Source organism: Anas platyrhynchos, chromosome 30 (genome assembly GCF_047663525.1).
Source record: "Anas platyrhynchos isolate ZD024472 breed Pekin duck chromosome 30, IASCAAS_PekinDuck_T2T, whole genome shotgun sequence".
Taxonomy (NCBI): domain Eukaryota; kingdom Metazoa; phylum Chordata; class Aves; order Anseriformes; family Anatidae; genus Anas; species Anas platyrhynchos.
This window is the reverse complement of record NC_092616.1, coordinates 4,392,225-4,407,219: the sequence shown is the minus strand read 5'-3', so window position 1 is coordinate 4,407,219 and position 14,995 is coordinate 4,392,225. Positions and strand designations below refer to the sequence as shown.

Below are 14,995 nucleotides of genomic sequence, written 5' to 3'. Positions count from 1 at the left end.
TCCCTGTTGATCATCCCCAATTGTCTCTTCTGAAGAATCTGCACCCATTCAGCATGACCACACTGTCACCCTGACTGACTCTCATCTGACCTTCACCCACAACGGCTCCCCCAAGCTGCTGCCCATCCCATAGAGGAGCTGCTCCTGCAAATGGAGGACAATACTCTGTTATTCATCACCCCATCCAATGTCCCTATCCAGCACAATGCCCCAAGCTGAGGGACATGTCTCCTGACACCTCGTCAGATGTCAATGTCCCAGCCCTGTGACAGCAGATTGCGATCCAGCTGCTCCTGCCTGTGCCCTAGGCTATGGGCATTGGGGCACAAGTGGGCTGTGTGTCGTGCTTGTGAACAGGACGAAGGGACAGGACAAAGAAATTGATTCCTTCTGGAAAAGGAGAAATAACCCTGCTGTCAAGAAGTGTGTGTGCCAGGTGAGGGAGGGAAGCCCAGGGATCCCTTCAGGCTGTTTCCCAGCAGGTTCCCCTGCAGCCCCAGGGCCATGTGCAGGGAGCCCTGTGGGGGGCAGAGCAAGGGAGGCCTTGGGCTGGGCCTCTGCTGCTGAGCTGGGCTGGGCTCCTGGGCCCAAGGGGAGCTCCTGGCAAGCGGGCAGCGCTGCACAGAGACAGCTCTGCCCAGGAGCAGCTCCTCTGCATTGCGCAGCAGGGCTGGGAGCTCTGACTGCAGGTGGAAGTGGGAGAGGAGAGAAAGGAGAAAGAAGTTATGGGCTGAGTGGAATATGTGTATGCTGAGAGCTCAGAGGAGGAAAAATCTTCTTAGTACATAACACGGTAAGTCTCTTTCTATAGCGCAATTCACAGGTGTATCATGGAGGGTTTTCCCATAGCCAGAATTTCCCACAGATCAGGCCAGATACACTTGTTTTTCCTTTAGTGTGGAGAAGCACAATCACTAGAGGATGGGTTCCCTGCAGGGTCAATGTCCAAGTCCCAACGGCTCCCTATTTGCAGGCCATCTGCAGGCTGTGAAGGCGGGGGTGCAGGCAGGGGTGTCCAGGGCTGTGGTGCAGAGCAGGGTCCCTGCTGTGCCCCAGGGGCTGTGTGCCGGGGCAGGGCCTCTGCCGCCTGCCAGGCTCAGCACTCAGCCTGCCCGGGGAGCTGCCCAGGGCGCTGCGGGGAGAAGCTGCGGGTGGAAGGAGCCTCCCCGGCAGGGCAGGGTCCTGCTGCTGGTGGGAGGCTGCTCCCTTCAGCAGCCTGCTCACAGCTCCACAGAATACCAAGAGAATTTCATTCTCATCTTTCTTTAGCCTCTCCTTTCAGTTTCTGTTTTAGGTTCAGTGGAAACAGAAATATATGATGTTATTTTCTAGAAAAGCCTGACAGTCCTAAGGCATCCTAAGGAGGTTACAAGGACCCCCAGTAAATCCCTATGCAGAAATCTCCACCACCCCTTGCACAGTGTCAGAAGGGTCTGTGTGACCTGGTCTCTAGGACGTGGTCCCAGTGAGCTGCCCCTGGGCAGAGCCCTGCTGCCAGGAGGTGTCTGCAGGGCAGAGCTGAGCACCCAGCAGGTGGGATGGGGGCTGTGAGCTGCAGGCAGGAGGCGTGGGGACAGAGACCCCGCTGCAGGCAGGGACAGCTGCAGGCAGCACAGCCATAGGCAGGGAATGGCTAACAGAGCAGTCTGGCACCTCTCTGTCTGCCCTCTAGCCCACAGGATTCAGGATGTGACTCATAACCTCCGTAGCAGGACCTCCCTCACAGCGGGCCCTTCTGAGTTCCTGTTGCTCCCTGGCCTTGCCTCCACTGGCAGAAGCCCTGTGCCATTCCTCTCTCTTCTTGGAGCTGCAGCTGCTGTTCTTGCTTTATGGCTCCCTGCAGATGGGGAGATGGGGCTTTCAGCTGCAGCTCATGCACTGACCCTCTGGGTCCCACCACACAGATGTGTCCGTAGGAGGAAGATACCCAGAGTTCACCTTCTAACCTGTGGGAATCTCGGCATTTCAGTCTGTGGGGCACGGACAAAGCTGTATCTCCTTCCAGGGACTTTCTGAGGCCACAATCATTGAGCAGTTTGATGTGGGTAACGTGACTGAGCCCTAGAGGAGTCTGGCTGAGACCAGGGTAGATGGACAGACTGGCTATCCTCACTGCACTAAGGACAGTCACTTTGCCTTCCGGGACTCACAAGAGCTCACATGGTATTTCTTACAACTGCCAGGGTTTTCTACCCTCTAAAAATGCTCCTGAGTGTGATGCAGATAGAACAAAGTAAATCACAAGAACATCAGTAAAGAGTGTTGAGAGTGGTAACACTGTGAAGTCCAATACATCAGAGAGAGATTTAATCAGAGATCACTCCGGTTTCTTTTTGTGTAAAGCTGTAGGACAGATCTGAATCCTCCAGCACACACAGCAGAGACCGCTGCTCCCAGAGGCACATTCCTCCAGCACCAACCAGACCTCAAGCAAGGGACCAAAAGAAACGCCTCAGAAAGGGGAAAGTCACTGTAGGGGTGTTTGGATGGGAAGAGAATTAGGTTTATCTACTAATGATCACTGTCTTTTCTTCCTTGGGTATTCCCTTTTTTCCAGGAGACCCTGAGTCCAAGAGGCATCAGATGTCCAACAGCAGCTCCATCACCGAGTTCCTCCTCCCGGCATTCGCAGACACGTGGGAGCTGCAGCTCCTGCACTTCGCGCTCTTCCTGGGCATCTACCTGGCTGCCCTCCTGGGCAACGGCCTCATCCTCACCGCTGTAGCCTGCGACCACCGCCTCCACACCCCCATGTACTTCTTCCTCCTCAACCTCGCCCTCCTCGACCTGGGCTGCATCTCCACCACTGTCCCCAAAGCCATGGCCAATTCCCTCTGGGACACCAGGGCCATTTCCTACTCGGCATGTGTTTCACAGGTCTTTCTTTTTTCCTTTCTGATATCAGCAGAGTATTTTCTTCTCACTGTCATGTCCTATGTAGATGGCTACGTTGCCATCTGCAAGCCCCTGCACTATGGGAGCCTCCTGGGCAGCAGAGCTTGTGCCCAGATGGCAGCAGCTGCCTGGGGCTGTGGGGCTTTCTATGCTCTGCTGCACACTGCCAATACATTTTCCCTGTCCCTCTGCAGAGGAAATACCCTGGACCAGTTCTTCTGTGAGATCCCCCAGATCCTGAAGATCTCCTGCTCACAGTCCTACCTGAGGAGTTTTTGGGTGCTTGTGATTGGTGTCTGGTTAGCATTTGGCTGTTTTGTTTTCATTCTTTTTTCTTATGTGCAGATCTTCAGGGTTGTGCTGAGGATGCCCTCAGAGCAGGGGCAACACAAAGCCTTTTCCACATGCCTCCCTCACCTATTTGTGGTCTCCCTGTTTATCAGCACCTGCTTCTTTGCCTACCTGAAGCCCCCCTCCATCTCCTCTCCATCCCTAAACCTGGTGATGGCAGTTCTGTACTCAGTGATGCCTCCAACATTGAATCCCCTCATCTACAGCATGAGAAACAGGGAGCTCAAGTGGGCTATTAGGAAAGTGACTTCATGGATGTTTCTGAATAGTGACAAATTTCCCCTCTTTTTCCAGAAATGACTTAACTTGGTACCTCCCCTCAGGCCTGGTCCATCTTTCATTGTCAATATTGTTATTATTCTCTTTGGTATCACTTGATTTATTGTGCTCTTAGAGTAATATCTCTTTTTCACCCTACTCCTGCTGGGGATTGACACTTCTCTGTTTGCTCTTGAGGCTCTACAGATATGAGTCCAACAGAAGGTCAGAACTGAGTCCTACATAGGATCTGTAAAATAAAATGGGACCTCCACAATGCACTGTCTGAAGGCTTGGCTGTTTCTTCAAGGTTTTTGCCAAGCTTTCCAGAAGCTTGTGTCACTTTCCATCACCTATCAGAAACTTTCCATCATCTGTCAGTGGTCATGGTCCTGCAAAGAGGTCATGGTTGAGTAGTGACTTGCCCATCTTTAAGAAGGGTCATAAGGAGGACCCAGGGAACTACAGGCCTGTCAGCCTGACCTCGATGCCAGGAAAGGTGATGGGACAGGTCATCTTGAATGCAATCATGCAGCATATGTGAGACCACCGGGGGATCAGACCCAGTCAGTATGGGTTCAAGAAAGGCAAGTCCTGCCTGACCAACCTCATCTCCTATGACCAGTGACGTGTCTGGGGGATGAGGGAAAGCCTGCTCACATAGTCTACCTAGACTTCAGCAAGGCCTTTGCCATGGTCTCCCACAGTATTCTCCTGGAGAAGCTGGCAGCCCATGGCTTGGACAGGTACACGCTTTACTGGGTTAAAAACTGGCTGGGTGGCCGGGCCCAGAGAATAGTGGTGAACAAAGTGAAATCCAGCTGGCGAGCAGTCACCAGTGGTGTTCCCCAAGGGATGGTGTTGGGACACATCTTCTTTATTATCTTTATGGATAATTTGGATGTGGGAATTGAGTGCAGCCTCAGTAAGTTTGCAGGTGACACCAAGGTGGAGGGAAGTGTCGATCTGCTGGAGTATAGGAAGGCCCAGTAGAGGGACCTGGACAGGCTGGATTGATGGGCAGAGGTAAGTGGGATGAGGTTCACCATGGCTAAGTGCTGTGTCCTGCCCTTTGGCCACAACAACTCCATGCAATGCTACAGGCTTGGGGCAGACTGGCCTGAAAGCTGTGCAGAGGAAAAGGTTGGATGTAGTACTTAGGGACATGGCTTAGTGGGTGATATTGGTGGTAGGGGGATGGTTGGACCAGAAGATTTTGGAGGTCTTTTGCAACCTTAATAATTCTAAGATTCTGTGCTTCTTATTATGCACAAGTCCATGGTTTCCTGGTGCTTTGCCAAGCCTAGGAAGTGTCTGAGGAAGAACTGGTTGGTGCCCTATATTCTCCAGCCCTTAATGCAACCATCTTTCCAGTTGGGTGGCATCAAAAGCAATGCCTGTGCCCTGTGTCAGGGCTACGATTGATGGAAACATGGCCCAGCAGCTGCAACAGATTGCTGCTGTTCCTCTGGCTGTGTCCAGCACATGTCCATCAGACAGTCTTCTCCAATCTGTGTGTTGAACCTCAGCCCAAGAGTCATCAACAAGTCCTCATCTTGGGTCCATCCCAAGGACTGAAATGCAGTTGTGACCAGAGGAAGGATGAGCCCTCTCCTTGGGCCTGTCCATGGCTGGATGCCTTTGTATGCTCCACAGGAAAAGGGAGCATATTGATAACATGCTAACACTCCTTTCACCACCTCTGTATCTGTGGGAGCTGCAAAAAATGTCTCTCAGTCCTAAGATCCAGCAAAGCCCAGCTTCTTCTTTCATCAGGAAGCCGGAGAAATTCTCTCAGAATTTCCAATACTCTCATTTACACAGGCAACTACACACAAGTGCATGCACAAACACACACTCTCATAAATACACAGATGTGCACACAGGACATGGACACAGCCGACCACACTCAGACCAACTCCAACAGGGAACAGCACCTTCACAGCCACCACACCACCAGCAGGACACACACAGCCATGAGCAACACACCTGGCCTCATCCCCTTCCACACCTCAGCCTGCTCTGCTCTGAAGGTCACCAGTGCTCCACACATCCCCAGCAGCAATTACCCATGGGTGCAGACGCACACAGGGCTATGTGGTTCCATGATTGTATGATTCACCCCCAACACACCCAGGAGTGAGCACACACACAGCAAATAGCCAGCAACAGAGTTGAATGAGAGGGTAGGACAGTGATCAGACGCAGGGCCTGACATGACCAGCCCTGACCAGCTCCATATCCACACACAGCTGGCCCCTTGCATCCCTCTCCCCTCCTCTTCCACAGGATCCTCCTCAAAACACGTTAATCCCTTCCTTTCTTACATGATTCCCCTGCTCATTTATCAGTTCTCACCAATCACATCTTCCTCCATTGATGCCTAGTTTGCAATATCTGTACCCGCATTTGGTAATTCAGATACCATTGCCTACATCATCTGGGCCTCTAACAGGCAGGAGAGGTCAACATGTCACAGATTTGCTCTGTGTCAGGAGTGAGGGGTGGCATGAAAACTCCAAGGCAGGGAGGGTTTTATGGTAACTGGGCTCCATGCAGGACAGAAAATCATCATTTTAAGGCTGTAGTTGGGCTGAAGACCTGAGCTGGGCTGTAGGCCCACTGCCTCCAATTTTTTTAAGCATTTCAAAGATTTCACTTCAATCAGCACACTTCAATCAGCTGAAATGATTGAACACTTCTAATACAATGTTTGTGTTGTCCCATAACATTTTTTTTTCCCTTGGATGTTTATTACAGCAAGAGAAAAAATACTAGTCTTCCCCTGTACTTGCATTGCCAGAACTCTGTCTCTTATGCACTGCACTTCATCTCCCTAGTCTTTCTGGTATTTACACCTGGCTTTATGAAACAGACCATGTTGGAAGTCACTTTTCCAGCAGACTGTCTGGACATGTGGAGTTCCCATTCTTCTCCAGATTCCCCTCCCCTCACTCTTTGATCATTCAGATACCTCTCACCTGCATAGTTGGTTCTCAGAACTTGGGGGATCTTGAACCTTGCCCATATTTCACTTTTCTATCTCATCATCCCAATACCCATTTCCTACCCATGTCAAACATTTCTTGTATAGTCATCCCTTGTGGAAGGTGCACCTCATCGGAGGCAATTTGGAGTTGGCTCACAGTTGGGGACTGTGGGTTTTTCTTGTTTGTTGTTAAATGTTAATAACAACAACATCAAAAACTGTGCCTGTGTGGAGCCAGTTGTCTGAGGAAAGGAGGTGGGTCTTGGTGAAAAGATGCTGTAACACCCTGCTGTGGACATCAGTGGAGAAGTCTCGTGTAAGGAAAAATGATGCAAGTTCCAGGTGGCTGATGAGAGAAGTGGTGGGGATGGAGAGCTGAGCAGCAAGGTTGTCCATACAGTCTAGGACTTCAAGGGACTGCTTTTCCACCTATACAGACCTCCTTAGGAGGCACATTGAATCCATGACAACTAGAGAATGATGCTATCAGTTCTTCTGAAAACTCTAAACTAATGGAAAATAATCTTAAATAAGGAAAATGCTCTTAGAAATCTGGTCATTGAATACTTTCTTTTTAAACTGCATTCTTGAAACCTCACTAATTAACTGTACAAGTCTGGAAGACTGGATGAAAATGGATGAATGGTAATGAGCTCCATGGTGCATTCGGTGCTGAGTCCATAAACTTCAGGTAGTGAGAAGAGAATGATGTAACTGCAGGAGAAGTAAAAGTCAGAAGGAGATTTTGAAGTGTCTGAGAGTATTAATGGGCCCCAGGGAGGGTCATTACTGGCAAGGCCTCCCCATGGACTTGTTAGAACAGACAATTGGGAGCCATGAGTGCAGGTAGACAAAGGCACTGGGCAGGAGACTCTGATGCCGAGTAAAGGCCTTGGTTTGTTTGGTGAAACAGAAAGGCCCCAGCCCCTGGGCAGGAAGGTCCTGTCCCACACCCATGGCTCAAGGCTCTTCCTGGGGCAGTGGGATGTGGGGTGTGTGATGCTGTGTGAAGGAAAATGCTATGACACCTGCTGGCCTCCCCACTGGGTTGCAAGGAGGCAACAAGGACCCAGTGTCATGAGCACAGCATTTGTCCTCGTGATCCTCAGTAGCAGAGACAACTGCCATAGCCAAGGGGACAAAGACCATGGTGCTGCTGGGGCCTTCCAGCCTTGCCAGTGCTCTTGGTCTTCTCCACCACAGTCTGTCCTGCACTGTCCTATCCCTGCCCCCTTTTCCCTGCAGACTGTAGGCACCCACCTTGCTTCTCCACCTATCTCTCACATAATTTCCTTACTTTCACGGATGTCTGCCCACCCTCCCTGGCAGTTCCTTTGAAACACGATGGCATGGGCTGACGACAGACTCCATAGGGGTTACCTCTGGCACCACAGCAATACCCTGTCATGTCCTTCTCCTCATGCCCACTCTTCACCTTCCAAGCAGCACCTTGTGGCATTTTTGACACTCTTCTGTTGTATCGCAGCCAGATGGGAATCTGGAGAAAAATGGAGACCGCACATGTCCAGACAGCCTGCCAGAAAGGTGACTTCCAGTATGGACTGCTTAAAGACTGGGGAGATGAGTGCAATGCATAAGAGACAGAGTTCTGGCAATGCAGGTACAGGGGAAGATGAGTACTTTTTCTCCTCCTGTAATACACACGCTATAAAAAAATAATATTCTGATCTTATGGGAAAACAGAAACATTATATCAGAAATGTTCCATCATTTCAGCTGATAGAAGTGTGCTGATGAAGAAAAGACAGAGTCTATAGCTGCTGAAAGGTCCATCAATTTCTTCAGCACATCCTGGAAAACATTCATGTTTGTGTCTAGCCAAGAAGCTGCAAGGCCAGCATCAGGCACATGGCTTGGATGATGCTGGTGAGGTGACCCTGTCTGGTGTCCTACAATGACCATAGATCCTGAAAATTTACATTTCTCCATGATAGAATCTATACTGTGTGACATTTTACTGGGGGATTGAGTCATCTAAGATGATGAGTACTTGCTTTCTTCGTTAAGTAATGTGGAAATTACTGGGTAATCAGGCAGAGCTTTGCTGTCAGACCATACACAACCAGTGCCACCTCCAGTGGCCCCAGTGCATCTAAAGTAATTCCCTGGACTGGCAGCTGTCTCAAATGACCTACAGGAGACTAGAGCCCTTTGGGGGATTCAGGTGTAGACAAATGGAGTTCCCAGGGCACATCCACTGCCAGCATTGGTCTTTGTCCATGTAACTTCAGCCCAGCCCAGCACACTGAAACCCATTCAAAGACAAACCCCTTCTTCAGTGGCTTTTTGGGATTGACCTAAAGTTGAAAAGGCCACTTGGAGCCCAAGATACTCTCCCTTATTCCTAGTAGACTCCTGAAAATCCATAAAACTGCTTGAGTCATCTGTGGCAAATTATAGATGAAAAACTTAAGAACAGGACATTTCAAATGGCTGAGACAGAACCCATCAGCTTGCCCTACTTTGGGAAATCATCTCCTTCCAACTAGGGGTATGAAAGTTAAAAATGTGAAATGACCCATCAGGTCAATGCACAGAGTAATGGAAAGTCATAGGTACTGTGCTGCAGTGGCAGAAGGCAAAAAGCACTGCCTCAGACTGATCAAGGAGACCTAATTTAGTTCATCTGTGAGATAAAACAAGCACTCTAAGCTAACTGAAGGATGTTGAGTTATGGCCTAAAATGAAGAAGGATGTTGATCACTGGTGAAGTAATTCTCTTTTTATGGCATCACAAAGGTGCTTTACACAAGCACCATAACACCTAAACATAATGTCCCACCCTGGCTCTCTCATCCTGTGGGGCAGGGGAGAGGGAGCCGACAGCCAAGCATTTGGATGTGGAAGGTGGGGCACGGCCCAGCAGAGACAAGGATTCAAGGAAGTGCAGTGGTGTGGTGGTTTTACTTGGATGGGCAGCCAAGTTCCACCACGGCCGCTCTCTCACTCCCCCTTCTCGAAGGGGGAGAAAATATGACACAAAGGGCTCAAGGGTTGAGGTGAGGACAGGGAGATCACTCAGAAATTATCATAACGGGCAAAACAGACTCAGTGTAGGGAGATAGTAAGTTTTATTGCCTGTTACTAACAAGCTAGAGAAGTGAGAAACAAAGGAAAGAAACCAAAAACACCTTACCCCCATCCACAATTCTTCCCCTTTGAGTGGAGCAGGGGAACAGGGGAATGGGGGCTGTGGTCAGTCTCTGCTGCTCCTTCCTAATCACTCTCTTCCCCTGCTCCATGTGAGGTCCCTCCCACGGGATGCTGTCCTTCCTGAACTGATCCTGCGTGGGCTTCCCACAGGCAGCAGCTCTTCAAGAACTGTTCCAGGTATGGGTCTATATCCCTCAGGAACAAACTGCTCCAGCCTGGGTCCCCCATGGGCAGCAGCTCCTGCCAGATCACCTGCTCCTGCATGGGCTCCTCTCCACGGGCTAGAGCTCTGGCCTGGAATCTGCTCCGATGGGAGTCCTCCACAGGCCGCAGCCTCTGTCAGTACAGATTCACCTGCTCCACCATGGTCTTCTCCATGGGCTGCAGTGTGGAACCCTGCTCATGGTCCTCCATGGGCTGCAGGGGGACAGCCTGCTTCACCATGGTCCTCACCACAGGCTGCAGAGGACTCCTCCAGCGTCTGGAGCACCTCTCTCCCTCCTTCTTCACTGAGCTTGGTGTCTGCAAGACTGTTTCTCACTCCTCTCTCTCTCCCAGCTGCTGTTCCCCAGCAGTTTTTGTATGTTTGTTTGTTTGTTTGTTTGTTTTTCCCTGTCTTAAACATGCAAACAATAGCGCTTATTGGCACAGCCCTGTTCAGTGACGGAGTCCTTATCTAACATGCAGCAGCTTCTGGATTCTTCTCACAGAAGCCACCCCTATGGCCCCTCTGCTACCAAAACCTTGCCACGTAAACCCACTACACCAGGTTCACTCATCACTTCCTTGTGGCCTACAAGATGACCAGATACGTGTCACCTCACATTCATCTTTCAATGGTGTATGACTGCTCAGCAATACCACAAGATCTGCTGAGTTGGCACACAGCTTAAGTTAGCGTTAGGAGAAGAACTGAAGGGGAGGGTGTTGGATCACAGGAGCCAGGATGTTGGGAGTTAGATGTTCAGGTTAGGCATTGTGGTGTAAATGCCTGAAGTAACTAGGAAAATAAAGCTAACATTCAGACTTTTAAGGAAAAGGTACAGCATTGAAGAGGCTTTCAGGGTAGGGCATAACTGCATTATCTGAGCGTTCCCTAGGCTCCCAACCTTAGATGCTATCGCGCTGGGGAAACTTGGTGTGCTAGCTCTAAGGAACACCACGGAGCGTGGAGTGGAGTGGAGACACCACGGCTAGGCTCTGTAATCGGGTGGGGCCTTGATTGTTCTTGTGCACAAAGCTGCACTTTTTGCCACCCTAAGCCAAAGATCTGTCATGTTTTGACAAATGTTGTACCCTAGTGTACTTTTTGCTCATTATAATATCATTATAATACCAAAACACACCTCCATCCCAAAAGCTACCCGCCTCCAAGGTGCGACCACCCCTCACTGAGCATGCGCTCTGAATTTCTCAGAGCCTATTACTTTAAACAGAGACGGGAAAGCTTTACACCAACCATAACTAAGATATGCTTGACTAGAGCCACTCAAGCTCCACCTAAAAGATAGAAAATAATATAAATTGGCCCATGATAGAGGGGATGGCAGGGAAGATACCATCGTCAGGGGAGATACCATCCCGAGGACATACAACATCCTTAGGACCTCCTGACTCCTGGGATCAGTCGACGGGCTGAGCCTCTCTTCCCCCCCCATTGGGACGCCTTTGGGTGAGATCTGAATATTTGCTTATAAATCTCTATAGAGTCTTTGATCCTTTTAACGCATTTATTTCTAGGCTGCGCACCTAAAACACCTACAACACCGGTAACACCTGTAACACTTATAACATCTATAACATCTGTAACATCTATAACATCTGTAACACCTACAACACCTGTATAACATCTGTAACACCTGTAACACCTGTGTATTTCATGCATACTAGCTTGCTTTTGCAGATAGTCACTATCACCGGCAATCCAAAAGAACCTGATTACCTGTTGCTGTAATAAACCATACTTGATTGCACTGTGATAGCTCTCATTAATGCAACTAGGGTGAGGGTGGTTATCCGTGATAGTTCAGTGTTCTGAATCTAACCAGACCCCCAGACGGTTAATGCATTGTTGGTGAATGTCTGAACGGACCCCCAGGTGGTTAATACGTTTTTGGTGAATGTCTGAGCGGACCCCCAGGCGGTTATTACGTTTTTGGTGAATGTCCGAACGGACCCCCAGTTTTGGTGAATGTCCGACTGGTTCAGTACTCTGAATCCAACCGGGCCCGTAACGGTTAATCAGCTACACCCCTTTAACGCGACAGGCATTATGGATTAGAGCTCGCCTTTGAGGGTTAGGCCTTAGGCACAGGCTTAGCGAGAGGATTTGGTGATCTGCTTAGGGTGTCAGATCAGTGTTCAGGTTATTGGCAAGCTTTGTGGGCTAAGATTTTGTTCAGGCCTAGAGTGAAGTTTAGAGTTAAATAGAGCATTTTTATGCTAGTGATAAGGGCATGAATTAGGGTGAGTAAAAGTGTGAGGGTAAGGGAAAGGGCATATGCATTTGAGATTTCTCTTAAAGGGATTGTTTGCGGTTTCAGCATTTGAGTACTGTATTATAGTCAGGGTGGAGAGTAGCATGTAGGTTTTAGAAACGGTAAAAGCAGACTGTGAATGTTTACATGGTCAGTGACACAGCAGAATCAACATTACCCGAACCCTCAAACCCTCCTACCTCTTCAATTTTTTTAGTTTCTGCTGATCAAACCCCTCCTACATCCCCCAAATCTGCCACCTCTTGTCCAGCCTTTTCCTGACCTCCCCATATCTGTCATCATCTTAGAAGCAGCTTTCCGATGACTTTCATCATCTCAGAGTACGTCTCACCTCTGTTGCTTTGAACCACCCCTGCACCACCGTCAACATCATTTTCTCAAGACAGGATCCTATACATCCTGGATCACACCTCCCAGTACCTCATGCAGACTTCAGCTCCCCTAGGGCATTTTGAAGGCAGGCCACCTATGTGGGGAAAACAGGAAGCCCATTTTTTAGGAAAAAAATTGAACTCTGATATAACAGTCCCTATCCAAGACCTCTTCCTGTATGAGGCCCATCAGATACTTAGGAAGAGGGGATTGCACAACCTACATGCGAACCAGGTGCCTTCTGCTGACCTATCAGGATCAGTGGCAGATGTCTGCTGAAAGGCACAGATCCCAGCCAGGGCTCAGGGGATGACCTGCGAGCTATTTCAGAAAGAAGTCACCTTACAGGCCTCTTAATGGCCATTTGCTTCCCTCTGGATTATGGGTTTCTGAGGCACAACAGGCCTCATAAGAACATACTCAATACTCTCTTCTTCACCCAGTATCCCACCAGGTGGAAGTAAGCTGGTTGTGATGCTTCAAGCTCCAGGGACTGATGCTGAACTCCCTGTCCATTAGATCATTCACCAACTGCATGGCCACTGGCCACCCACAGGGAACCTCAGAACCAGCCCCAGATCCCTAAAGTCCATGGTGGGATTCTGCTCTCACCACACCAAGTCCATGTGGAAAGAAGCAAAGCACGGAGCCTCTTTGGAGCCTCTTCCTTGGGCTTGTTCTTGACAGCAGCTTTGCAGGAAGGCCTCAGCCTTCAGGCAGTGCCCAGAGGAGATCCCCTCTTAGGAGGGAAGTGCTGCAGTGGAGTCCAGCTGTGCCACCGCCATTCCCACTGCCTGTCCCTGCCTGCAGTCCCAGCACAGCCCCACAGCAGCACTGGCACCAAGCTACCGGGATTTACCCCACCAGCAGGGTTCAGCAGGAGAGGGTGGCAGTGGCAAGAGAGCAGCTCTGCATACACCAAGCACTGGTGCTCCCTGGCTGTGCTGCTGGGATGGGACTCTTATTCTCTGCACTCGTGCACACGGGCACTGTCCCTGCAGAGCCAGACCAGGTCTCAGAGGAAGGACGTCAGACTAAGAAAGCAGTGCAGGTTCCTTCCTTAAGTTTAAATTCACAGAGAGACAGGATCCTTCTGTACAGTCTCTGAGATAGACTCGAAGTTTGCATACTGAAGTGGAGTTGGGATGAATAATATCATTTTCATGTTCAACATTAAACAAAGTAAAACTAAAGAAAACCTGTAAAAAATGAACACAAATGCACACATACACAAACAAAAAATATAATATAGGCTGTTTCTTTAATAATTGACATCATCAGTCATCTGCAGAAGCAAACTGGTAACTTCTTAGTCTCAAACACATCCAGTCACCAGTTTCCACAGGGCAATCTTGAGGTCTTTGTTCCTCATGCTGTAGATGAGGGGGTTCACTGCTGGAGGCACCACTGAGTACAGAAATGACACCACAAGGAAAAGGGGTGGGGAGGAGATGGAGGTGGGCTTCAGGTAGGCAAACATGGCAGTGCTGACAGATAGGAAGACCACGGCCAGGTGGGGAAGGCACATGGAAAAGGCTTTGTGCCATCCCTGCTCAGAGGGCATCCTCAACACGGCCCTGAAGATCTGCACATATGAAAACACAATGAAAACAAAACAACCAGAGGCTAAACAAACACTAAACAGAAGTGCCCAGACTTCCCTGAGGTAGGCATCAGAGCAAGTGAGCTTGAGGACCTGGGGGATTTCACAGAAGAACTGGTCCATGGCATTGCCATGGCAGAGGGGCAGGGAAAATGTATTGGCTGTGTGCAGGACAGCATTGAGAAAGCCACTGCCCTAGGCAGCTGCTGCCATCTGGGCACAAGCTCTGCTCCCCAGGAGGCTCCCGTAGTGCAGGGGCTTGCAGATGGCAACGTAGCGATCGTAGGACATGATGGTGAGAAGGGAATATTCTGCTCCAACAAAGAAGACTAAAATGAGGACTTGGGCAGCACATGCTTCATAGGCGATGGCTCTGGTGTCCCAGAGGGAATTGGCCATTGCTTTGGGTACAGTGGTGGAGATGCAGACCAGGTCGAGAAGGGCAAAGTTGAGGAGGAAGAAGTACATGGGGGTGTGGAGGCGGTGGTCGCAGGCTACGGCAGTGAGGATGAGGCTGTTGCCCAGGAGGGCAGCCAGGTAGATGCCCAGGAAGAGCCCGAAGTGCACGAGCTGCAGCTCCCTTGTGTCTGCGAATGGCAGGAGGAGGAACTCGGTAATGGAGCTGCTGTTGGGCATTTTATGACGTTGGACACAGTTGTCTGTTGAAGAGGAGAAGGCAGAACAAATTTAGAACAAACGTCTATGAGGAAAACCTACTGCACACCTTAAAGCACCACTCTGCCTAAGCCACTCTCTTTGCAGGAGAACCTTTCTGCAGCTCTCTTGCTCGAGCTGTATCTGCAGTTGGCTGAGAGTGGCTCTGGGAGCTGGGTGTGCTGTGCACTCCAGAGGAGT

General features: G+C 49.9%; 1 protein-coding gene across 1 annotated transcript; it reads left to right on the top strand.

The window, feature by feature from the left end:
• Window positions 1–563: 563 nt before the first annotated feature.
• Window positions 564–3,785, top strand: LOC139999933 (olfactory receptor 14C36-like). Its single transcript, XM_072029599.1, has 2 exons — window positions 564–793; window positions 2,558–3,785. Exon 2 carries the CDS (start codon window positions 2,584–2,586, stop codon window positions 3,544–3,546), a length of 963 nt encoding a protein of 320 aa, XP_071885700.1. The 5' UTR covers window positions 564–793; window positions 2,558–2,583; the 3' UTR covers window positions 3,547–3,785.
• Window positions 3,786–14,995: the final 11,210 nt, after the last annotated feature.

Bases quoted from the DNA above. Each gene is read 5' to 3' on its own strand.
- LOC139999933 (XM_072029599.1), top strand. From the start codon at position 2,584: ATGTCCAACAGCAGCTCCATCACCGAGTTCCTCCTCCCGGCATTCGCA.